This window comes from Diorhabda carinulata, chromosome X, assembly GCF_026250575.1.
Source record: "Diorhabda carinulata isolate Delta chromosome X, icDioCari1.1, whole genome shotgun sequence".
In the NCBI taxonomy this organism is placed as follows: Eukaryota; Metazoa; Arthropoda; class Insecta; order Coleoptera; family Chrysomelidae; genus Diorhabda; species Diorhabda carinulata.
In genome coordinates, this window is record NC_079472.1 from 15,385,220 (window position 1) to 15,410,280 (window position 25,061).

General features: G+C 29.9%; 2 protein-coding genes across 10 annotated transcripts; both read left to right on the forward strand.

Moving 5' to 3' along the window:
* Positions 1-27: 27 nt before the first annotated feature.
* Positions 28-21,959, forward strand: LOC130902090 (guanine nucleotide-binding protein G(q) subunit alpha). Of its 9 annotated transcripts, none has more exons than XM_057813912.1 (9): positions 178-458; positions 588-763; positions 1,729-1,913; positions 2,458-2,612; positions 10,043-10,171; positions 14,208-14,337; positions 14,961-15,114; positions 17,635-17,742; positions 19,609-21,959. In XM_057813912.1, exons 2-9 carry the CDS (start codon positions 646-648, stop codon positions 19,689-19,691), a joined length of 1,062 nt encoding a protein of 353 aa, XP_057669895.1. In that variant the 5' UTR covers positions 178-458; positions 588-645; the 3' UTR covers positions 19,692-21,959. The 9 variants fall into 9 exon arrangements, with proteins under 9 accessions (XP_057669898.1, XP_057669895.1, XP_057669897.1 ...); XM_057813919.1 differs by adding an exon at positions 4,950-5,078 and having other exon boundaries at positions 180-763; XM_057813916.1 differs by lacking the exon at positions 10,043-10,171 and adding an exon at positions 4,950-5,078 and having other exon boundaries at positions 180-458.
* Positions 21,960-22,405: 446 nt separating this feature from the next.
* Positions 22,406-24,484, forward strand: LOC130902091 (uncharacterized). The gene is made up of 3 exons (XM_057813921.1): positions 22,406-23,526; positions 23,617-23,860; positions 24,135-24,484. The coding sequence occupies exons 1-3, from the start codon at positions 22,755-22,757 to the stop codon at positions 24,472-24,474; spliced, it is 1,356 nt and encodes a 451-aa protein (XP_057669904.1). The 5' UTR covers positions 22,406-22,754; the 3' UTR covers positions 24,475-24,484.
* Positions 24,485-25,061: the final 577 nt, after the last annotated feature.

The window sequence follows — 25,061 nt, forward strand, 5'->3', positions numbered from 1 at the left end:
TTAGATGTTTCAGTAGTCAATTCGTCAATCGTGGAGAAAGTTAAATGATTTAGAATTACTATTATGTATCAATGATATGAAATTAATTTTATATTTTAGTAATAACATGAAATAATAGATTATTTTTAATTTTTCCGCCAGAAAAATATGGCTTCAAAGCTTCCTGTCATGCGTGGTTTCATTCTTCAAATGTACAGGGGCAGCGCCATATTGACAATAGGCGGCTGTACTTGATGAAAATGGAGGTGTTTGGAGTACAAAATTAGTGTTCGAACATTTAGCGATGGTGAACGTTTTCAAACAGTGCAATTACGAGTGGTTGTGGCTATAGATCGACGGAACGTCGCGTACTGTAACGAGTCGTTCAAGTTGTGTGTAGTATAGAACTAGCAATAGGCTTGTAGCGCCGCTAATCCCTTTAGCAGGTCATCTCAGAGGCTTCTGTAATCTCGTTAACGGTAACTAGATTTAATTCTGGACTAAAGCTAGTATAAGAGCATGTCAGTGGTCAAAGTTAATCACCACACCCAGCTTAATACGATGGTGGCCGTTGTGGGAAGTGTCAAATTGTAGGTGTGTGTTTTTAGCGAAATCGTAGGACGCGGCGTGAATGAATATCGTGGCCCCATCAAGTAGTCCACGACCATGCAGTGTTGTCAATCAGATGAGGCTCGAGAACAGAAAAGAATCAATGCCGAAATTGAAAAACAACTCCGTCGAGACAAGCGAGATGCTAGGCGAGAGCTCAAATTACTACTTCTTGGTGAGTGCCCGGTGAATCAGATATCTTTTTGAAATATACATTTTCGGCTACTACGTCTATCATTAATTCTATTTTTGTGTATATAAGGCTAGTTCTAAAAATTAATTGTCGAAGAATTTTTTAAAGTTCCTAGGAAAAAGTATTAGTTAGATATAATAAATTGGGCTAATACACTCAAATTAATTTTACATTGTCTAACATAATAGTTATGATTGTCTAATTTTAAATAATTGAAGTGCGCTTTCCTTTTCACATTATTTATTCCATTTCATTGTATACTACATATAAATAGTGCATTTTCTATACCTTGATCAGAATCAGACCAATAACAACCATGTTTTTGATTTTTTGGTTCTAGAATTCATTTGGGTTAGGATATGATATATTTCATTCAACATAAATTTGTTTTTATGAAACTGCCACATTTGAAAAAACAAACTATTTTGAATTAGGTACCTATGATGAAATGTCTAAGAACACCATTTTTCCATTTATGAAATTCAAATTCAGTGAAATATGAATAAACACCTATATATTATAAGAAAATACAGCTGCTTAACACAGCAGAATCATTTTATGAATTTCTTAATATAACTATTCTTGATAAATATTTGTTAGTTTTATTTTATTCTTAAAATAACCAAAACATGTTTATAATTACTTAATTAGTATCTTTGTACAATTTCTGTGATTCTTTTCATAAAAACTTTTTGATAATTATAATCCGTGCACGATACAACATATTATTGTGGAAGTTGTATATAAAAATGAATTTAAAAATGTAAAAATTACAACATTTCACTTTGAAGTAGTTTTAATGTATTTAAACTTATCTATTTCTTCCATTATTTTTATTGTTATCAAAAATAACACATTTACTAGCTTTGCTTAAAGTTTGGCTATATAAATTTATTATTTTGTCCAAATATGAAATATATTCATGTAATAAATTTGTTATCATCTAGGGACTGGAGAGTCTGGGAAGTCAACATTTATCAAACAAATGCGAATTATCCATGGCGCCGGTTACTCTGATGAGGATAAAAGAGGATTCATTAAATTGGTCTATCAAAACATTTTTATGGCCATGCAAAGTATGATTAAGGCCATGGACCTCCTTAAAATACAATATGGAAATTCTGCTAGCCAGGTTAGTTGTTCAATATTAATAATATTAATTCAATAGTAGTCTTACAGAATGAGTAGAAGCTGACTTCCTTAAAATTAGTTTTTCATCATATTATGTATAATATTTTTTTTATTTGGTTTCAGGCACATTTTTATTTTTGCTCAATTTGAAACGAAATTTAGATCAATTCAAACTTGACTTCATTTGCATTAATTTCGAGAGAATAATTGAAGAAAAACAATATAAATAAATTATACAGATTACCGTTAGCTTTAAACAAGATGGGGGGTCGGGGTTCCGAGGTTTTCTATTTAGACTTTTGTAATTGTAACAAATGATGTCTGCTAGTATTTGGTATCTGAGCTCATTTTCAAAGAACTGTTTTTATATTTTAATAAAACAATAACAAGAAGAAAATATTTGTTTACAATTTATACAATACAACAAATCCAAATCAGTCTTCCTAGTTTAAAAACAGGGTGTAGTATCTGTAATTTTCATTTAATAGAAGAGTTTCTGGACATCTTAACTAATAATTATTTCATATAAAAATATCATATTACAGGAGAAAGCAGAACTAATCAAAAGTATAGATTATGAAACTGTTACAACTTTTGAAAGTCCTTATGTGGAGGCCATAAAAGATCTCTGGGGTGATGCAGGAATTCAGGAATGTTATGATAGACGTAGGGAGTATCAACTTACAGATTCCGCCAAATAGTAAGTATTTTTTTTTGGTGGTTAATAAAACAAACTTGCTCACTCGGTCAAATGAACTTTGATTATTGTGTCAATATTTTGGTAGATAATAAGAATGAATTTTGAATCCCAACTCTCAAAAATTTATCTCCTTAAAGCCCTAATCAAAAATCCCCACAATTACTAGCGATTCCCCCTCAAAAAAGCTTACGAATAAAATATTAAAAATAATAAAATATTATTAAATAAATCATAAATTTTTAACAACCAGTAAATAATTTCATTTGGCCACATCATTTTTTACCCCAAATTTGGGAACCTTGACTGTCACTACTACACTAACACAAAGGTCTCACAAGTCGATAACTTGGTTATTGAAACGTGCGTCATACAGTGTAATTGGGAGTGTTAGTATGGTGATAGTGTAAATAGTGTTTTCAGTATGATTATAAACAACGGTCCCAAAACTTTCAACTCAGTTAACAAGAATAAATCTATTCTACACTTGTTAGTTTTATATTTTTTCAAAAAAAGCTTTAAATCGATGAAAAAAAATGTCAAATATGGGATCTACCTATTCCTACCTCACATATTGTTCAAATGTTGTATTTAACATGTCTCAAAAGAAAGGTTTCTAAGGAAGTAAAATCTGGTGATCTAGGAAGCATTGAAATGGGTTATTTTTGAGGGTTTCTTTGTTTGAGAAGGAAAAAACTAATGAGGAGAGCAAAAACATTACCTTTTGCACTAATTTGAGCTTATAATCATGAGTTACAAGAGGATTAATACATAGTATATAAAATTTATTGTCATTTTTTTTATATTCCCAAGAATATCACCCCAAAATTAAATATTCCTTATATCCTTATTGAAAAATATGCGTTTTCCTTATTTCAATATTGCCATTTACCAAACATTTATTTTATATTAAAAATTTTTATTATGTCTTATGTGCATTTTTTGTTTTTCTTTGTCTTCTAGAATTTTTTATGGTCAAGGGACTCAGTATTGGTGTTACAGTTTTCACTCCCCTTTTATTCATTTTTCCCATTTTTTCGGTCCTTTGCTACTTTATTCATTTGGCGTATTGTTTTCATTGTTTATTCTGCCCATCCTTGTTTTCCTACAATTTTCCTCCGTTGTTTAATTTTGAATCTATATGTAACTTTTTGTCCAATTCCCAACTTTTACTATTGAGTTCTTATGTTTTTATTTTTTTTTTTATTTTAATTTATCACTTTTTAGACATTTTTATATGGTTTTGTTGATAAATCATCTTAATTTTAGATCTATTTTAATTAAAATTTCTTTTAAAAGCATAAAATTTTGGTGTTTCAACCTACTTCATAATTTATTTACTCTATTTTTCCATTATTTGTGATAATTATTCCCAGGTTTTTAAATATGGTCACTTAATTTATTCTTTCTTCATTCGTTATTAAATCTTTTTCATGTTCCCCTTTTTAGTTTACTGCCATCTTTTTGTATGGTGTGATATTTACTCTCATCCTCAGATCTTCTATTTCTTTATCCACGTGATGACATGTTCTCCTGTTTTATCAACAGTATCTGCTATTGTTACAATATTGTCTGCTTCATGTTGACACAATAAATTAAATTCATTTAATGAACTGTAGTGGCAAGTTTTTTTCAATACAAAATGAAAAAGTATATGAATGTTGTAAAATTGATGGAAATATCAAATATTTTGTACCCTGTCACAGGATGACTCGTGAATAGTGCAACTTGGAACCTACTTTTTGGTGTTGGTATATTGAAAAGTTTTTGGTCTTGAATGGAATTAACTCAAAACGAATTTCTGTTAGGACTAACATTTTTAAATTTGTAAAAAAAAAGGATACTTTCATTCATAACGATAGATAGTTGATCTAGCCGGAAAATTGGCATCTATTGATCACCAGTTATATCGAGTATTAACATTTAATTTTCAATTGTAACATCAAAGACTTTTCAAGATATCTATTTAATATTAATCGCAATACCAAGGAAAGACTAATATACACATTTAAACTCTAAATTTCAGTTTTATACATGTAGCAAATTATTCATTATAAATTACTTACCCCCCTATTAACGCTATTATTGACGACAGAAAAAAAATGAAATAAAAATTGTATTATGTTATTATAGTTCAGAAGTGTGTGAATTTGAGGCAATACAATAAATTTTAAATATTGATTAACAGAAAATAATTTTCTTGTATACAAAATTTTTAACGCAAATTCGAATTTGATTTATAAATTTAACTTGTAGTACTGTTCTTTTGAAAAGGTACAGTATATTATATGGAAAATATTTTTTATAATTATTGAGAAGATTATATACGTGCGTTTACAGCTATCTGGAAGAGATAGATCGAGTAGCTGCGCGCTCCTACTTGCCTACAGAGCAAGACATCTTACGTGTGAGAGTGCCCACTACAGGCATCATCGAATATCCTTTTGATCTCGACGAGATCAGGTTTAGGTAGGAGAAACAATTTCCCTACCCTGCTCTGATTATTGTTATGCTAAGTTTGTTACTTGCACTCTAAGCGATTAGATCTACATTTTTGTTTGAGTTTTATTTCTGTAAAATACGGTTTTCTGTACTAATACATTATTATATATTAAATTTTTAAAAATGTATCATAACTTTATCGAGGATTCACTAAAATCTGCGACGAAAAATATTTAGACACTTTGAATGTATCTCGAAGAAAGTTTAAAGAAAATATGTATAGTATCATTTTAAAAAATGTTATCCTGAACTCCAAACATTAGAAAATCATTTTAAAATTAAATATTAAATCTATATGTTAAAGAGGGACAAGAATATACTGACCAACATTCTTTTGAAATTTGTCAAGTTTCTTTTCCTTAGACCGCTTCATTGTCGCCGTTAAATTGTTTGTTGTTGGAAATACAAAAAATCACTCAGAGCCAGATGTAGAGAATAAACAGGATGAAGTAAAAAATATCATCTCATTCTCAGTAGCTAAACCCAGTAAACTGATATATAAACACAACTAGTGTCAATAATTCCACCTATAAGTCTAGATTGTTTAAGAAGGTGGTGTTGCTCTCGTGAATAATATAAAACTAGAAATTTTATAGTGACAAATATTTCCTCAAACATATTTACACGTAGTAATAAATTTTTAAGAGTGAAAACGATGGAATTACCTAATAACAATATTTTATAAGCAATTTTCAACGCTTCTGGATTTAAAAGACTACATCAAAAATCCCAGTACAGATTAAGGAACACCTTTAGTGGTTCTAAATTCAGGAAAATATATTAAGTTTTGGGAGAAAAAGTTATGTATTTAAAGTACAATTTGATCAGAATTTTTTGTTGAGACATATACCTTTAATTATGATAATATCAATTTGAATTTAAAAAATGGCACTTTCTCTTTCATAGCTCCAATCATCTTTTGAAATGTTGTACAAGGATCGCCTTACTTCTGGTAATAAGCTGTTGCCAAAAAAGATTTTGGAGTCAAAAATTTTCTCTCTGTCTAGGTCCTCTATGAACTTACATTTTATTTTGCCAGAAATGTTAATGTACAATACCTACACTTCACGAACATGAGTGACATTTATAAATCGAACAGTTTTAAAGTAACGAGCACAAATAATTTTGACTATTTCCTTCGAAAAATTTAAGCCAACCAAAAAGCTGTAATATTTTATGTTTACCTAGCAACGATCAAATTTCAGCGATAATACTGCACTAGTGCAAATTATCGATAATTTGCACTAGTGCCAAATTTTCGTCTAGGATTAATAAACATCATTTTGTTTTAATTTTATATTTTAAGAAAAGGAACAATTATTGAAAATGCAATTAGAATATACAACTTTACTGGAGGCCGACGATGGTGTTTCTATGCTGCTTCCACCACTTGTTATTATAATTTAAAGAATAACAAATTTTAAACACAGAATTAAGTTTATTTTAAATTAAATTTTTCTCAGGAAATAGTCTGCCAAAATGCCCTCTCGTGCATGTCAAATTGTCTCATAATTTCCTCTCGTGCGCATTCGCGCACTCGAGAAAATTAAATTATCGACAATTTGACATGCACTCGGGACATTAATATTGAAAATTTTCATTCAACTACTTTTTATTTTTAGATTTAATAATTGAAATATTTCCAGTGTTTGTCAAAAAATGTTCAATTCAAAATCTCAAAATTTGTTATATATTGAAACCTACGAAAAAAGTTATGCTTTAATTTTCATAATTATGTTATACAAAAAACGTATTTTATTAGAAATGGGAATGAGAAATGTAGATCCATTATGATTTTTATTTATTGGCATGAATCGGACAGCTTTGGGAGATTTTAGTTGATGAACGTGTTTTTCATTTTTTTGTCTTAGTCGGTTTGATATCTTGTGAAAAACCGAAATATGAATCAGTGGTTATTAAAAGTTAATAATGTATTCTAGTTAAATAACAAACCTTCACATTTATATTTTTTTCATATATTTCACTGTAAAAGAAAGATTTTTAAATTCTGTTTACAATCGGTTTTTGGAAATAACTGATAAATTTGAAATTCAAAAATAAAAATACAAAATTATCCTCTACAAACAGTATTATAGTGAGGATCGGACTAAATGTGTCTTCCTTTAAATCAATGATGATCCAAAGTATCACCTTACAGCAGTTATTTAGTGTGGATACTTACCATTACCATGAATACAACCATTTTATATGTTGTTTGCCTTTTTTAAAATTTGCCAAGTAGCTAAACATTCAGATTTTAGTGATAAAAAAATTATCTAGTACCCACGCTGTTTATTATTTTAAAATTGATAACACTATCGAGGTAGTTTTTCATTGAATTTCCGGAAAAACTGGAGGTTATATTAGGCGATAATTGAATTTATCAAGAATTCCACCTCATTATTATCAGTATGGGAAATCAAACCGAATAAGACATTAAAGTAGCACCGAAAAGTCCGCTTCGGAAATTACAAAATTTAGTTGCATACTTTCTAAAGTATTTTTTTTTATTATTATAAACACTGAAACAGTTCCGAGAGGCACACTCACACTTCTAATTTTACTCATTGTTTTCTGAAATATAAATGTTTAAAAACAGACTTAGACGTTTATGGAAGAAAATATCTTTCTAACAAATGAATTTTTAAGGTTAGGAACAAGAAAATAGTCGCTGGAGTCCAGATCTGGTGAATATAGTAGGTGGTCAACCCATATGGAGGTTGTTTGAAAAATTTCCTCTATAAAAAAGAAATAATCATGTTTTGTTTTCAATATAATCTTTTTTTAAGTTTAAATGCTTCTTTCAGCGACGCTTCAACATTTTTAAACAATCCAAATGATAGAGTTACCGACTTTCTTCTCAAATTAGACGTTTACGTCCAGCAAATGAATTTTTAAGGTTACGAACAAGAAAAATAGTCGCTGGAGTTTAGATCTGGTGAATATAGTGGGTGATCGATCAATTCGAAGTGTAGGAAGGTGTGTTGACTGGAGAAATAAATAATTTTGTGAACCTTTGTGTGGAATTAAAAATATCGATTTTTCAAATTAGTCGTCCAACAACGAATTGTCAGCCTAGTTTCATTAAATCGATATATTATAAAGTTTCATGATATTTGTTGGGTAAATAAATTTTATGTGTTTCGGCTGGGCGTGCTTATAAATAGGTCATATACCTTTGACGATTATTAGATAAATTAACCTCCCAAAAACTATTTAAACATTCCGCTTTACAGTATAGAAGGAAGGCAAAGGAAAATTACGTTTGATGTTTTTTTTTTTTTATTAGAACGTCGCGTCATTGTTATTGCCCGTAAAAATGTTGTGTGGTTATGATTGGAATTTGTTAATGTGCTGTTAAAAATTCAGTAGCTTAAAAATATTAGAAGATGCGAGGAAATATTCGGATATTTTGTATCTTTTTAAAATTTTAGAAATGGTCTTGTTAATTTCTGGCTCTTCGTCAATCAATTTGTTCTGTTTGGGAACAGAAAGTAATCGGAGGGAGTTCAGTTAATTTTCCACAACATGCAATGTCTTATGATTTATTTATTTGGCCCTTTTTTCCCAACTTATAATTAACAAGAAACATAATTTCAATTACACTTAAAGGCCATTTTCTTCAATTGCTCGTAATTTTTTATTAACGTGTTGTATATTATCTTCTGGACTGTTTATATATATTTTTTAAATATTCTACGTCGAAACTGTTGATAATTTTCGGCTTTCCAACCCTTATCATACACTTTTCTACTAAATATCCCCCAAAACTGTTCAATAGTTCGAGCCTGGGGAACATTTGTGGGATTATCTTCTTTCGGTACAAATGGTATATCGTGAAAGACAACAATCGACTGTATGGGTCTTTCAAGACGATCAAAACAACAAAAGTTGTTCATGCACGCAATTCTGAATGGTACTCCAGCAGTTGTTTGCCAAAAAAAGATCATAAATTGTGAGTCCAACGTTTTTCTACTCCTGAAGTAGCGGTTGATGAGTTCAAATTACAATCACGATAAAAACATATCCAATTATAAATAATTGTCTATACCAAAACTTATGTAGCAACCCTTGTATATACTTTGTCAAGTATTTAACTTGCACGCCACAACTAAGTTAAAATTTTTACGAAAATTGATATGAAATATGAAAATTGACTGAAATCAACACTGGAAATTGTGTTTTTTGTATATTCACCAAACATTGAGTTATTGAAACGATTTATAATTGAAATAAGATTTTGAATATTAAAAAACGTATAAAATAGGAATAAAATTTTATATATTTCTGAACTTGAAATAAAATCATTTTTTTTTATTTAAAGTGAATAATCCTATAAAATTTTCTATCGAAGTTGGATTCGTTTCCGAATGAGAATGAAAAAATTAATTTAGGTCATTGGAAAATATCAGTAGTGGCTGTTTTGTATGGAATTGAAGTTTTCAGAAACCTATTTAAAACAGATGATTGCCACACTAGTTAACCTACATTGATTACAGAATGATTCTTTGATATTGCACCAGAATTAATCTCGAAATTTAATCAAAATAAGAACTAAAATTTTCACGTGAAAACTGATATTTTTTGCGCAAATTCATACTTGAAAGTCTTTCATATTTGACAGTTTATACAGAGTGAGACATGAGGATCTTTACATACTACTAAAAAATGTCAATTACTTTTTTAATTTACAGGGTGATTAGCTCCTCAATGACACATTTGTTTGTGATAAAAGTTAGGTAGGGTGGCTTTAATTTTTTTCAGGACTCATTCTTTATTGTGTCTGTTTTCAATACATTTATATTTTAGAGATATAGTTCTATCGACAAATGGGCATTCATTACTTTTTATTTTAATACCAATTGAATTTATTATATATATAAATATTTTTTTTTCGAGAGCATGTTGCATGTTTGTTGTGTTGGTTACAGTTATCTTAGTGATCTGGAGCGCATAAAAGATCCCGATTACTTACCAACCGAGCAGGATATCCTGAGAGCGAGAGCGCCTACGACGGGCATCATCGAATATCCATTCGATCTCGACTCCATTATCTTTAGGTACGGTAAGTTGGTTGGGGTGTTGATTAGTAAAATTTTCATGTATAGGAAGAAAACATCGATAACGTATCGGATATTGAGGAAATTTCTGCAATATGGGTCTAAACATTTGAAAAATTAATTGAAATAAAAAAACATTCAATTAACATTCCTATATTTATGCTAAAAATAAACATACTTAGCGTTTTTAATTATCTTACAAACAAGATAAATTTTATAATTGGATTTCGACACTCCGGCACTTTAAGAGTTTCTTAGATTATCAATTTTAAATTCTACGAGGTTTTATAGTGAAAAAAATCAAACTATAAATTGGAATGACTCTCATTTGTCACCTTCTATATCAAATAGGGTGATTGAATGTTTCTTACTATGATATATTTTAGTATCTTCAGAAATTTTTACTTTTCCTTCATCTAATCTATCTACATAATTCTGTGATTAGATGTTTGTCCCCTTGTTCCATTTCATCTCTTATATTTACATTATTTTTCGATTTGACCCCTTGTCCTTTTATTCTATCAACATCATCTTTCGATTCGCCAACTACTAGCATTTCTATTAACCGTATTTTCAGATGCTCTTCTTTCTCTTCTAATTTTTCTTCTATACTTTCGTTGTCATTATCGGATTCTTTTTTATAACATATTTGTGATATAGAAAGGAATCGTTATCATTAGAGTCTGGAATTTGGAAGAATCACAAGAGACCTCATTGTTTTTTTTTATTTTGAGTATTAATTAACTAACTATTTGTTGTTCTTTCTTTAGAACACGTTCCTCTTTCTACTTAGCACTTTACGCTGCCAGTATTTCCTTATATTTGCTACAAATTATTGCATATGGCTGCTGTTCGGTTTCTCGTTTTCCTTTAGAAGGTAAGGAATTGGATGTTTCGCAACTGAAATTGTATTTGGTTGATCAATAGACATAATAATTTCTTCTTTATGTGCGCTATGTTGGTTTTCTTAGTATTATCTTCCTTTTTAAATGGTTCTGTTAGATAGTCTATCCATCTGTCTTCTGATATTTGTTTTTAGGCGTTGAGACGTTTATTCTTCCATTTTCTATCTTTACCCAATAAATGTCATGATGTGATGTTGTAAATGTCTATTGGTTCTTAAGATTAAAAAACGTTTTTTAATATCCAGGAAATTTGATCATTATTTTTGAAAATTTAGTTTTTCTTCATTTGAATTTCACTACTTTACGGGGTAAAATACCCTTGAATTGAACTGATCAAATTTTATTATATGAAAGACCGATATAATTGATGAAGTGTTAATTGATGTTGATCTATTGAATGCCTTTTTGTTAGGTTTTTAAAAACAATATTAAATAGCACTTGGTATTTTGCTTTGCATGTAAATTGCCGAGATATAAATATTTGTACATATATAGAAAAAAAATCCTAATCTTTGACTATTAACGTAAATCTTACAATCGATTTATCAGAAATATATATTGTGGAAAGTATACATGTAAGTGTATTTTTGAAAGTGAGAAAAATTACGTTTTCCATGGATGCGTTGTTTTTATGTGTTCAAAACGAAGTTCGGAATCAAAATGTATGATACATATCGGAAAGTTCTCAATTGTTTTATTTCTTAAAACGTTTTATATGTTTTTGTTAATACAACGCCTTGATTAGATCACCTACAACATTAATAGTGATTGGAAAATGGGTCAAGGAGTTTGAAGGGATCGGATAAACCAAAATCCGGGCGTCCAAGGTCTCCTAGAACGCCCGATTTGTCGATAGCAACCAAAATAAATCGGTCTTTAAGAAAGCTATTAAGATTTGTGAGGACGATATATCAGATTCTGTTATTAGAAACAGGTATCAGAGGCTAGCAAAGTCACCATCTCGATCTCCTTCTTCAGTTCTGTTGGAGATTTCAACCGGCTGACGTGATTTTTTTCTTTTAAATCACATAAAATCGAATTATGAAGGCACAAAATTCGCTTTACTTAACAAACACGACGAATCCAAAGTTATACCTGAATCGGGTCGTAAAAATGAACAACAAAAAATTATCCCAGTTAAAAAATTCAACACAAATAATAATTGTGGTCGTGTTTTTGTAAAAACGTCCAGTATTAATTTGACATGTAACAATTTATTGTGCACTAGGGTTATACTAACATTAAGAAATTATTTATCTCTATTTTTCGTTTTGAACTTGTGAAAACAATGAGAAAAGTGCAACATTTCATAGCATCCGTCATTTGAAATGTAGTTTACAAAATCAGAAAATTTTACTTCACGTTTACTAGCCACTATAAGTCAAAATTCATTCATAAATATTTGGATAGCACTTGCTCTCTAAAAGAATCGAAAATAACGAATATTTCATCATGAAATTTAATTTTTTCTAATTTTTTTTAATAAAATCATCTTGCATATATACTTTCATTACTTGATGAGTTTATTATAATTGAAATGTATGTTTTTAATGGACCTCTCGAATTATTCAGCATTGAGCTTCAAAACTAACCGTTTATCTATGCAAAATTGCATTTTAGAGAGATTGTCGGACTCAATTAAAATCTGTTATCAATTTAATTTTAATCATTTCGATTACATTTATCACATTCTAAAAATGGAAATTGCGCTGATAAAGAAGTAAAAAGAAAATTTTCTTCAAATGGCGCGTTCAAACTAAAACTAGCTCTATGATACAGTGCGTCTCAATTAAAATAAAAACACCTCCAAATTTACGTTATTTATACTCAGCCCTCTAAAATTTGATTAAAATTACCAATTCTCCACATACTTTTTTTATTTCTATTCTACCATTTCTCCTTTCGAGTATAGAAATTCCATTTTCTGTATCCTTATTTCCCAAACCGTCTCTATAACCGAGCAGAAACTTCACCGGCTCATTAGATCAACAGACGACAAGATTTCCAAAAGGAGGCCACGAAATTTATGGAACTATCGCTCTAATCCATTCACACACCTCAAGGTTCATAAGAGAACTAGATAAAAACAAAAATGATAGTCAAAAATTAAACTTCCTATGAATGAATTTTCTGAGCTTTTAATGACGATTTATTTTTCTGCAAGTTATTGCAAGCATCTCATATTATTATCACGCAATTATAAAAATAATGAATAGAAGGCGCCATTAAGTTGTCTTCTTTCTAAAGTAGGAAGAACCCCAACACTTCTAAACGTTTTTACCTTTTTCAGTATTTTAGTGCACAAAGAACATCTAGTTCCTCACGTCTCGACAATTCTATATTTGAAAAAGATTAACGAATTGTGTGTGTATTCCAACCCATTACTTTTTTCCCGGATTCAGGAAAAATTTCTACTAGAAGTTTACTCGGACTTACAGATTTTCTGCGGCTTCTCTGTAAACAACAGATGAACTCGTGCCAGATCAAAAGAAACTATACCGGCACCAAAACCGCAGCCACACAGAGGAAAATTTTCCCCACATCAGGTCCATTCCAAAAAAATTCCTCTATTCTTCCTTAAAAAACTCGCAACGAATTTTACGATTAGAAAACAGGCAAATTGTGACCTTGACCCTAAATATTTCAAGGAAATTTCAGTATTTCCAACATTTTCATAACATTGCCTTCTTCTCTTTCTTAAAATTGATGATCTTTATATTTATCTGGTCTTCCCATCTTATTTTTAGCATTTCCCTTGCTTTCTCCCTATAACTTTTATCCGTTGCGTTTATTTTCTTACTTTTTCTATAAATTTCGTTTTACAATATTCTCCCTCATTAGTTTTTTATACACTTTCAGTTTAATTAGTTTACTATTTAAAATATATAGAAAAGGTAATAAATTTCTTATTTCTTAGACCTTTTGACATGTTTATGTTTCTAAATCTTATTGATTTTTGGTCTCTTCTATTTAAAAATTAATAATTTAATAATTTTTGAAAAATAGATTAAATTGACGATTCGACTTTTCTTTAATATTGAAATAAAATTCTATTTGCTTGGGTTCATTAAACATATACATTAATTTATGAAGATATAAAAAATAATTTATTTTGGATTTTACGCCAACAGGATGGTAGACGTAGGGGGACAGAGATCCGAAAGAAGAAAATGGATTCATTGTTTTGAAAATGTCACTTCCATCATCTTTTTAGTAGCTTTAAGTGAATACGACCAGATCTTATTTGAATCCGAAAATGAGGTGAGTAAACAAGATGTCCATTTAATAATGTACATTGATTGTAACTATTTTTTGATCGCCCCTCGTATTCTGTTAGTTAATATTGAAGATAGAGAGAGAGAGACATTCAAGTGAAATTGTATTAGTGGAAGAAAGAGAACGAACATCGGTTTATAATTCTCTATCTCCCTCTACTCGCCAATAAATTCAAAATTTGTTATTTTCTTCATTTGCCGTTACTACCACTTGAAATTTCGACGTAATTTCGATCGGATCAGAATAGAGTAGAGAGAGATACAGAGTGGTATATCGATATTTTTTCTCTTTCTATCAGAAGTTCGGGTCCACTTCCTCTAACTTTGATATTAACTCTAATTTTTCTGAAACTATACACCTAATGTGCCAATAATATTCCGAAATGTAAGTTTTAAACATTGAGGTGTACTCGAATCATAGTAGTTGAAAAAGTGAACTTTCTAAACATCTCTGGTATGGTTCTTAATTCACTGCTTTAGAAAGTTGTATCTTTCTTTTATTATATAATTGATATACCCTATTCATAAAAAACACACACACACATACACAAAGAAATTGAATTATAAAAACCAAACCAAAATCTATATTTAATTTTTTTTTTATTTCAGAATCGTATGGAAGAGTCCAAAGCACTTTTCAAAACAATTATAACTTACCCATGGTTTCAACATTCATCTGTAATATTATTTTTAAATAAAAAAGATTTATTAGAAGAAAAAATAATGTATTCGCATCTCGTTGATTATTTTCCAGAGTACGAAGGTATGTATACCGAACTCTTTAGATAAAAATTAAAGAGACAAGCATATTTGAGTTTTCAATTTTTTTGTCTTTCTTCAGCTCTTGTCAAATGGTAAAGACTTTGTTCCCTGTAAAAAACCTTTGTTGTCGAAGCGATGGTCTCTGATTTGGGTTCTCATTTACATGGTTTTCTGTTTATTGATTTTGAGTCTTCTTGCTTCAGCTCGCTCGAATTCCTCAACAAATCCTGAAAGAGCCGAAGTGGTTTGTTCCATGATGTCAACATCATCCGCATAAGTGCTGGTCTTCTAATATTTGAATTAAAGTTGAAATAATTTCCTATTTACGGTCATCTAATATTTTATAAAACTTTTTCAATTTAATATTTAGGATTAGATGACTCATTCATTCTATTTCAGAGTTTATATATATTTTATTTCCTTCCATATTGATAAAACAACTGTTACTATCGAAACAGTAGAAATTAATTACCTTCGATAAAAAAAATAGTTCTACTTTGATAACGATTTTTATTTACCACGTTCGAATAATTATTTTAAATTACTTACTTAATTTTTATGAAATAAACGAAGGAAACTAATCAACTTTCCATCTCTGAATTGCAAACTATTACATTCAAGGTACTTTCTCCTATTCCAAAATCGTCTAACAAAGAAAAAACATTTACGGTGAAATCGATTTTATTCATTGGAAAAGAATCGATTATTAAATTGAATACCTTTTGCCAATCAAGTTCTCCTTCAGGTCAAATCTATTTCGAGCTACTTTCTTTTTTAAATCTGGGAACAGATAAAAGTCGTGACATTCTATATAAACCACTGTTTTTGGGCGACGAAACTTTTTACATAATCGGCGCTTATTTATATTTAGAAACCACTCAATAATTAAGGGTAGTAATTGCAACATCTAGCACTAGTAATAGAGAATTTCTCAACCAATATGCTTGTCTCTTAAAAATTTTTCAATCAAAATTATTAAACGATATTTGGTAAGGTCCTAAGCAGGACCACATTGCAGCGAGGGAATATATTCTTAAGGTTTATCTTCGTGAAAATCCAGATCCAGAACGACAATGTTATGCTCATTTTACAACAGCGACAGGTTCAGTTGAATCACATATGTTGTATTGCTAGTTGTAAATCCCCAGTACTCCAATGCTTTGAGACATAAATATGTAATATATAAGTATAATGTCGGTCATTGATTAGCGTAAATCTTATTTTCACAAAATGAGACACCCCACTGCTAACTGAATAATAAGCGGGTCCGCATAACATTTAATTTTCAAAATCAATGAATCATCTGAAAGTATAGATAAACAACACTATTATACGAGAAATTGATTCCTTTTAATAGGTGGTGTATTCAAGGTTAAATTATTTGTATTATATTCTATATAATATAAAAGATCACAGGGTAAGTCGCAATTTTAGAATTTTCCACGAAATTGTCATATCTATTAAGTGTAAAAGATATTTCCCAGTATTATTTTACTGTCATAAAATATTTACTATTAAAACAAGAAAAAACAAAAAATGGTCCCAACAACTTTTTCTATCAAATATTTTTTAGCTCTATGAGTAACTTTCATCAAAAAGTAATCTTCTACTATAGTTTTAAATTACAAATAAAAGTTTGAAGCAACAAAATCATCTTTGTTTATTTAATTTTACTGAAATTATCTTTGCTAGTATATATTACAATCAATTCTTAATGATGAGTTCCTTATATACGTTTGTAAACCGATTTTGGTTTTACAAAGAGATATTGATGATCGGCATTATATATATATATATATATATATATATATATATATATATATATATACTGTAACCTTAACATATTTTAGCTTTTAGACAACAACAGATTATTAAAAGAAGACAAAAAATATTTACAAATCGGTTCAGTATTCTAAATGAGAAGTTTTTTTTATATCTGTTTTTGTGACAATTTGCGTTACAAATATACATTTCAGCTTTGTTTTAAAAACTTTTACATAAATTCAATTAGTGAAAAGTGGTATTTCAAAATGCTACACATTCCAGAAGAAAGTTCTTCCGTTGCAACAAGCGTTTTTTAAGAGGCTTCCCAAAAACTAATATTTGTTATATAATATATAATGCCTATTCAAAACCTCATTTATATACAGAACAATTTACGAGAACCTAACCTAATTTTGCACTAAAACTGGTTCTAGTTAGTCTGGTTGGTGAGGTAATATGGATGACTATAGCAAAAGAACAAAAAATTGATTGAAGACATTCATTTATCCGATTAACGATGATTGCTCTGATACGTTACATCACCATCAGAACCGGTCGGCGGATTCTACTTCTCTACTTGTAAAATGTGAATCGATATTCGTCATGGCATAGTCATGAAATTAGTTGTTTTCTCATTCGAATGATAGCAGATCGAATAATATATATATTAGAATAATATTCTTTGACTTACGCCTTCATAAACATTGCTTATTTATTTGAATATATTGCTAGTTTTTATATATTTACATTTATTTAGGTCCGCAACGAGATGCGATAGCAGCTAGGGAATTTATCCTAAGAATGTTTGTAGACCTGAACCCAGACAGTGAAAAAATTATATACTCACATTTTACTTGTGCCACAGGTATTGCTAGAAATTAGTTAGTGCTAGATATACGTATCGCTTTAATTAGATTTATAAGTACGAGGATGATTTGACTGATATTTTCATTTTATCTTATTTTCTAACGAAAAATTATTTCTGTCCACTGAAACATTGTCAGACAGACTAGTTATAATCTACTCGAACAGTCACTATGATAAAAAAAATAATCACGTTAAGAGGCTGTTTATTGAACTTATAGAGCATGATTATTTTATCAAATCTCCCTCGTACAAAATTTGTGTTAACACGAATGTTCAACAATATCTTTTTATTTTAATTAAATTTATGTTTTTGTGTTCATGCATGCTTTCTACGGAATGGATTGTTTTCTTTTAATTTATAGACACAGAAAATATTAAACTTGTATTCTGTGCTGTCAAAGATACTATAATGCAAACAGCACTTAAAGAATTTAATTTAGCTTAAGGTAATCAAACCATCAATTCGCATTTTTTTTTGTTTCTATTTACTTAATGTTTTATACTAATGAATACCATATACTATTCAGGTGATATTACTAACCAAGTCTCGTAGCTGTATTCAAATTATTTTTATAATTACTTCAAATGGTACCCATGTAGATATGCCCTACAAGATATAAAAGGCTTCATTTGAGCTGAATTTCCGAATAACCAGTAGTCACTGGAGGGCCGGCCAGATATGAACTATACGGTAGATGAGGAAGAAATTCGTTAAATTTAACCATCGTTGCTATCGATTTGTGAATCGGTGAATTGTCTTGTTGTAAAACAGTGGTTTTTTTCTATGACATATGAGGCCGTTTTTTCCTAAATTCTAGCTTTCGAACATTCCAACAACTATATGTAGTATTCGTTATTCATTGTCTCTCCCTTTTGGAGATAGTTGATGAACAATATTCCCAGCTGACTGACTCTTGTGCCTTTGGACGTGGTTCACCAGTTGTAGTCCATTCAGATGATGATTGTTTTGATTTCGGAATGAAATGGTGTCTATCAAAAACAACAACGTGTTGTTGACTGCAAGCAATTTTAAATTAGAATTGAATTGAAAAAAAAATGCAATTATAATAATGGATAATCGATATTCTACATGAAGATATAATTTTCAAAAGAAGTTTATTTTTTAAAACAGTCACAAGTCATTGTTAGTAATACAACCTGTATAAATTGAAACACTAACTGATTTGAATAAATTATGTATATTTGGAAATAAAAAAAAACTAATATATTTATAGAGTATAAGCAAGTTGAATAATATAGTTGTCATACTGTATAAGAATGAATAATACATTACGCCCTAGGGAGAAAAGTAGGGTATTTTCACCCGCGAACTTCAAAAGACTATTATAGCTTCTTTATATTGTATAACAGTACATTACGCCCCATAAATAAGTTTCTGTTATTAATTCATTATTTATATATGAAGCTAAATTCCCGTATCTGTTTGTGAAACCGATGCTCGAATTAGTTTAACATTTTCATCAAAACTTAATGTCGACGGGCATCCTGAGTGAAAGTCTTCTTTCACTTCTTCTCCGCCTTTCTGGAACCTTCGTAACCACTTGTTCATGGTTGGTTCCTACAGAAAAGTGCCTCCGTAAACTCAAAAATCTCACGGCCATTCTCCGCTTCACAAGAAACTTGATTTTAGTGCGCTGTTCCTCAATCAGAAAGACTCCTACAAACTGCAGCAATGCAATCTGGCGAAGCCTGCCACCTGAATAATAAATTTGTTATATCTTATCTTACCCAAAGGATGCATCTTGCACTTTTCAGGTTAAATCAAATCAGATTACTTGTTTTTGTTTCCAAATATATATTTTTGTTTATATAACGAAAACATTAACACGAATATATTTTGCAGATACGGAAAATATAAAATTCGTCTTTGCGGCCGTAAAAGATACAATCTTACAGTCGAATCTACGCGAGTACAACCTGGTCTAGTACTACTTATCATGGTTTTGTACTCTCCTGGAGGTTGATTTTACTGAAGACGCCCCGGCCTATAATCAGCCAGGGTTTACAACTTGTTTCGAACATGTTTTCTATATTATTATTTTGGATGTACGGAACACCGTAAATAATTTTTATTAAGCATGGTTTAAACAAGTTTTAGACATAATGAAAATAAAACCCTGTATACAGCTAAAAATAGCCAGAGCCGGGACCAACAAAATGTTAAAATGTGATCTGTCCACCACTTCTTAGTCTACGGGTCTTTTTAGAAAAATCTAATGAAAACTTGTCCTCAAAAAAAAAAGAACAACGTGAAAAAATGTATGTGTCCGACAGTGTGTGTAACACTTAGCCTAGTGTACCATTGGTGAAGATTGATGGATTTTTTTTTAAAACAGTGCGATAACCTACAAAACGTGACTTTTCAGTATACTGGGTGTGACAATAATTTTCCTTTTTTCAATATCTTAGTATTTATATATAGTTTTTATAATAGTTTCATGAAGTAGTGATTTTAATTAACAATTCTCCTTGTGGAAATCTGCCTATTTTGTTAAACGATTGTAGGTTTTCCATAAACATATCTGCTTTCCTAGTTAATTTTCACCGATATAAAAGAGATACAAATATTTTGTGACAGACGCAGATTTCATATAAACTTGCAGATATTTTATTAATTAAATTATTGTGGTGGAGAAAAAGCATATGTTGTGATGGTGAAGTGCACATTTTCGATCGATTATTAAAAGCATCTTTGGGCACTATAAATATTGCCGTTTCTTAGAATTTCTTGTCTTTTAAAAAGAACTATTTTTATGTAATAATTATCGATATAATCAGCATTTATAGTTAGTAGCAAATTTAATATTTAATTACATAGGTGGATTTTCTATTATATTTGGTGTTTTAAATTTTCCAAATGCTTGTCGATTAAATGTTTTTCAGCTGAATAAAAAGAATTTTTCATCGCTAATCACTACAATTATAACCATATCGATTGATATCGATATTAATTGTTCCGATTTTAGTGAATTTATTATAGTTTGTACTTCTTTGCACATTTAGAGAAAGATAAAAACTAAGACCTTGACGAAACGCCAATTAATGCCACGCCCTGATAGTATTGTTATTATATAATATATTTAATTTAGAAAATAGGAATTAAGGAAACAAAATTTTTTGGGTCCGGTACTTTTTAAAAAAATGTGTTTAAAAAGGCCAAAAAGGAGATGAGCTTTTCATTTGGCTCTCAAACTAGTCTGAAGCATAGTGATCGTAGTAGATTTTCGCGAAGAACACACTTTATTTTTTAACTAATTAATTTATTCCAAAATCTCATGTTTTCCATTACTGTTCGTTAAAACCTACTACATCGCTAATCTCGAAACAATTTTTTGACATTTATATTGTATATCTTTAATCCACAATGTCTTAATGACATAGATTTTGTTAAAGTATTGATTGGCTACAAGGAAAATTTCGCATGACCAAAGTTACCATATAGAAAAACTTGTGTGTTGGAAGAAATACGTCCTGTAGACCTGAATTGGGCCAATAACTTTATATGCCACATGTTTCTAATTAAATTCAATAAATTACTTATGAAATGGGACTTGTGCCATTTAAAATTCAATTACAAAGAAATAATTGTATAAAAGAGTATGGATTTTACGTGTACCTTCCTAGAAAACCTGCTTAATAATCAAATATTTGTTTATAAAATTATTTATTTCCTTATTAGATATTGTACAACCTGTTAGCTAATTAATTAAATATTTCTCTAGTTTTATCATCTTTTGGATTTTGTTTTTATATCGACTTTTAACAAATTTTAATAGCGACCAAAGTGAAAACTAAATATTTGATTCATTTTTTTTCTATTAATGCACTTCTTGGCTATTTTCTAAACTGTACATTGTCGAAAAAAACTTTTGTTATAAAGTGACTGGCTCGATCGTTTGAAAGGCCCCGCAGGGACATGTCTTTTCATTCTAAGAATGACAAGATATTTCCTAGATTAGAGAAAGAAAGAATGTGATGCAATCTTGCTTTCTTTGCGTAATTGTTCAGTTAATATACTATACTAATGGCAATTTTAAAAAAAAATATATATATATAGGAGCTTGGTTTTTTGTGGGTATGAAATTTGTCTGATTGGATTTGAATGAATGTAGAAGAATATTCGAGATGTCTCGCAATAGTTTATGAATTTGTAAAATCATTTCTTGTCAAAAGTATAGAATTTTTTTCTGATAATTGTTTTTTTTAACTTCTAATAACCTTAAACCAACCATTCACAAATCATCATCCAGGACCATCCAGATTGTTGCACCAATCTTTGTAACTTTGTTGAGGTTAGGTCCACTTATTTCAACATAATGAAAAACCGTTTTATTATGTCTCTTAAATAAGTAAACTTCTGTAATGGTTTTTCGTAGTTATGTGTCGGTTTGACGCCAAAGTTCACGTATCGGGTTGCATCGATTTTTTTGAAAAAAGTTAGTTCAATAATGAGATTTTTTTTCTTTTTCGAATGTGCTATTCGGTAAGAGATCCGCGACTTTGCTGACTAGATCATCTAAAGATGATAAAAAATTAGAATCGTTGAGAATTTTGCGTTCTGCATACACTACCAAACACTAAAATATTCACCTCAAACGTCAAGCTTTATGGACATAACCGAAATTGGATCACTCTCACAAGTGTAATTCAAATGTAGTGTCAATTTTCAGCTGACGTGTTATGATAACAGATTTTGTGGTTATGGTACCTTAATTGCCAAACCCCCATGAGATGTGCGACATATACAAAAACATTTGTTGACGCATTTAAAGTCTGATACTTCCATTGACGGAACTAGTATAGTGCATGAGACATAAAATCGATTCTTCTATATAAATTTGGAGGGTGACTGTTTTTAGTAGTTTGACTCACTTTTTAGTAGTTTTTTTCCTATACCTCGATATATTAACGTAAACTTGTCAAATAAGTGTCAGTCAGTATAGTCACGATGACTTTTGAAGTGTAAAAATTTTTAGCGATGTATCAAATATGCAGGAAAACTTTTGTTTAATTTCTTCGTACAGCAGATCGCCTACATATCGTCACTGTTCCATGAATACAAAGAAAAATAAACATTTTTCAACTCAAACGAGTTCAGAATTACCATATCAAAGCAATGTTAGTTTGGACGAAGAAAATGTGTTAACGTACAAGTCAGCAATAAACTACATCAACAAATATCACGAGCTTATGAACAATATTTTAAGTGAAACCCGGGCCAAGTGTGACATAGAAGATTTTAAATTCAAATTTCCCGAAATACCTAATTACGCCAACTTACTTCCCTGCATTGTCCGCTGGATGTGTCCTGTAAAAGATAATTTGATTCAAGAAACGAAAAAATCCTATTCCGTTATAGATATCTTGCCGGAATTGAAATTGTTATCGCGAAAGTTTTCCAGTGAACTGAATATGATTGATTATGAGGCGGAACTCACTAAATTGCTCCAAAATAAAAGCACCAATTCAGTTGTACGAAATGTTTCTCCAAAATATAAAATTTCTAGTAAATCAGAAAAATTCCAAACATGCCGTCTTTCAGTCGAAGCTGATAAAAATTTGGAAGCTAAAACAAAAACTTTTAACATATTTAGTAAAAATCGAACAATCAGCGTTGACACACAAGTGTCCAGAAAAAAGGTGAAGTTGGTAAAATCGTGTTTTAATATAGTCAATATTGCGCCATACAGAAATTTGATGAATTATTTACAAACTAATAATGTTAACAAAAGTTACATTTTTAACGAAGAAAAAGTTCACGGTAAGTCCGTTAATAAGCATTTTTTATTAATTATAACTTAATTTACTCAATATCCAAAGAACTTCTCAATGTAATTTTGAATTTTTTTAGATAAAAATATTATACCGATCGACGACTCTGTTAATGTGAAACCAACAACTCTCAAAAGAGTTAAAAAAATGTTTGATGTGATTTCCAAAGAAGGAAATAATATAAAATCAGTATCAAGTAAAGCAACTTCAATCACAAATAGGTCGGTTACGTATGAAGAAACTTCAGATACGGACAGCGTTATTTTTGATGATGAACAATTTGAACAAATGCATCAAAATTCAAAAAGCAAACAAATTAAAGGGTAAACGGAAACCCTCATTACTTACAATCTTATTATACGAGGTTTGTTACTTAAGATTAGATATTCTCCATTAGAATCAATACACTTTTTATTCGTTTGATTGTTCAATTTCGGGTTTATATGCATATATGTATGATTTGTCGCCATATCTCAAAACTTAGGTAGCAACCCTCGTATAAGCGAAAAAGATTATTGTGATTATTAGTTTTTGCATCAACGGCTCGAAGCATATATTTAAATTTTGTCATATTAAGTATTTAATGAAATTTTTCAGTCACGAAGAAAGGCAGGTGAACACGAACCCTTTTCAGTTGAATAGTAAAGAACTCACGCACGTAAATGGAGAAACTCTCAGTGCGATTGGTCTATTTACTGATAGAGGAGACATCAGACCAGACATAATGAATATTCTAAAAACGAAGAAAGAGCAGAAATCGACAGATATGAGAAATAAACAATTCAGAACGAAGCGACAATGGGACTTCCAGATACATTTGAATCCAAGAAATGATTTTGGTGATAGTGTAGCTTCGGTATCTAGTGATGTTTTAAGTTATCCTTCAGATTTAAAGTTGCACATTGATAATGTTAATAGTCAATATAGAGTTCTTTAGTGACGTCAAATTCTTTTTTTATTTGGTTCAGACACTGGAAAATCATTCGGCCACGAATCAATTGTAGCATATCAATTTTTTAAAAAAAATTTTTCAATTGATATAACTTGACGTGGTCAGAAGAATTAATTCATTTTCATATCTAGAAGTATCTAAAGCTACAAATTTCAAATGATATATTTAATCTTTAACATTTTACTTATTATAGACCAAAAATTTGATTATCCATATGCTAGTTAGAAAACTAAATATATTTATCTATTTCATTCTTGTGATTTTCTACGGACAATATTTGACTATATATATTTTTTTTGCCTCTGTTGAAAATGGCTCACTGTGGACGCTTGAATAGCACCTGAAGCTATTCCAAGAGAATCAAATATTGGAGGGAAAATAAATATTTTAGCTTATGCTGATGATGTAGCTTCAACAGCGGACTGTAAGAGTGACCTGAAATTAGAGGCACAAGTATTCTTAGAAAAAGCACGAAAACTAGGATTGGAGGTAAATGAGGATAATACTGAATATATGAAAGTAGGAAGAGTTGCAGAGCCCAATAATTGAATACAGCTTTAAAATTACTGAAG

Coding starts and splice junctions, on each gene's coding strand:
- LOC130902090 (XM_057813919.1), top strand. CDS start 646: ATGCAGTGTTGTCAATCAGATGAGGCTCGAGAACAGAAAAGAATCAAT. Junction 1,914..2,457: donor ATGGAAATTCTGCTAGCCAG/GTTAGTTGTTCA, acceptor ATCATATTACAG/GAGAAAGCAGAACTAATCAA. Junction 5,079..10,042: donor CTCGACGAGATCAGGTTTAG/GTAGGAGAAACA, acceptor TGTTGGTTACAG/TTATCTTAGTGATCTGGAGC.
- LOC130902091 (XM_057813921.1), top strand. CDS start 22,755: ATGCAGGAAAACTTTTGTTTAATTTCTTCGTACAGCAGATCGCCTACA. Junction 23,527..23,616: donor TAACGAAGAAAAAGTTCACG/GTAAGTCCGTTA, acceptor GAATTTTTTTAG/ATAAAAATATTATACCGATC. Junction 23,861..24,134: donor AAAAGCAAACAAATTAAAGG/GTAAACGGAAAC, acceptor GAAATTTTTCAG/TCACGAAGAAAGGCAGGTGA.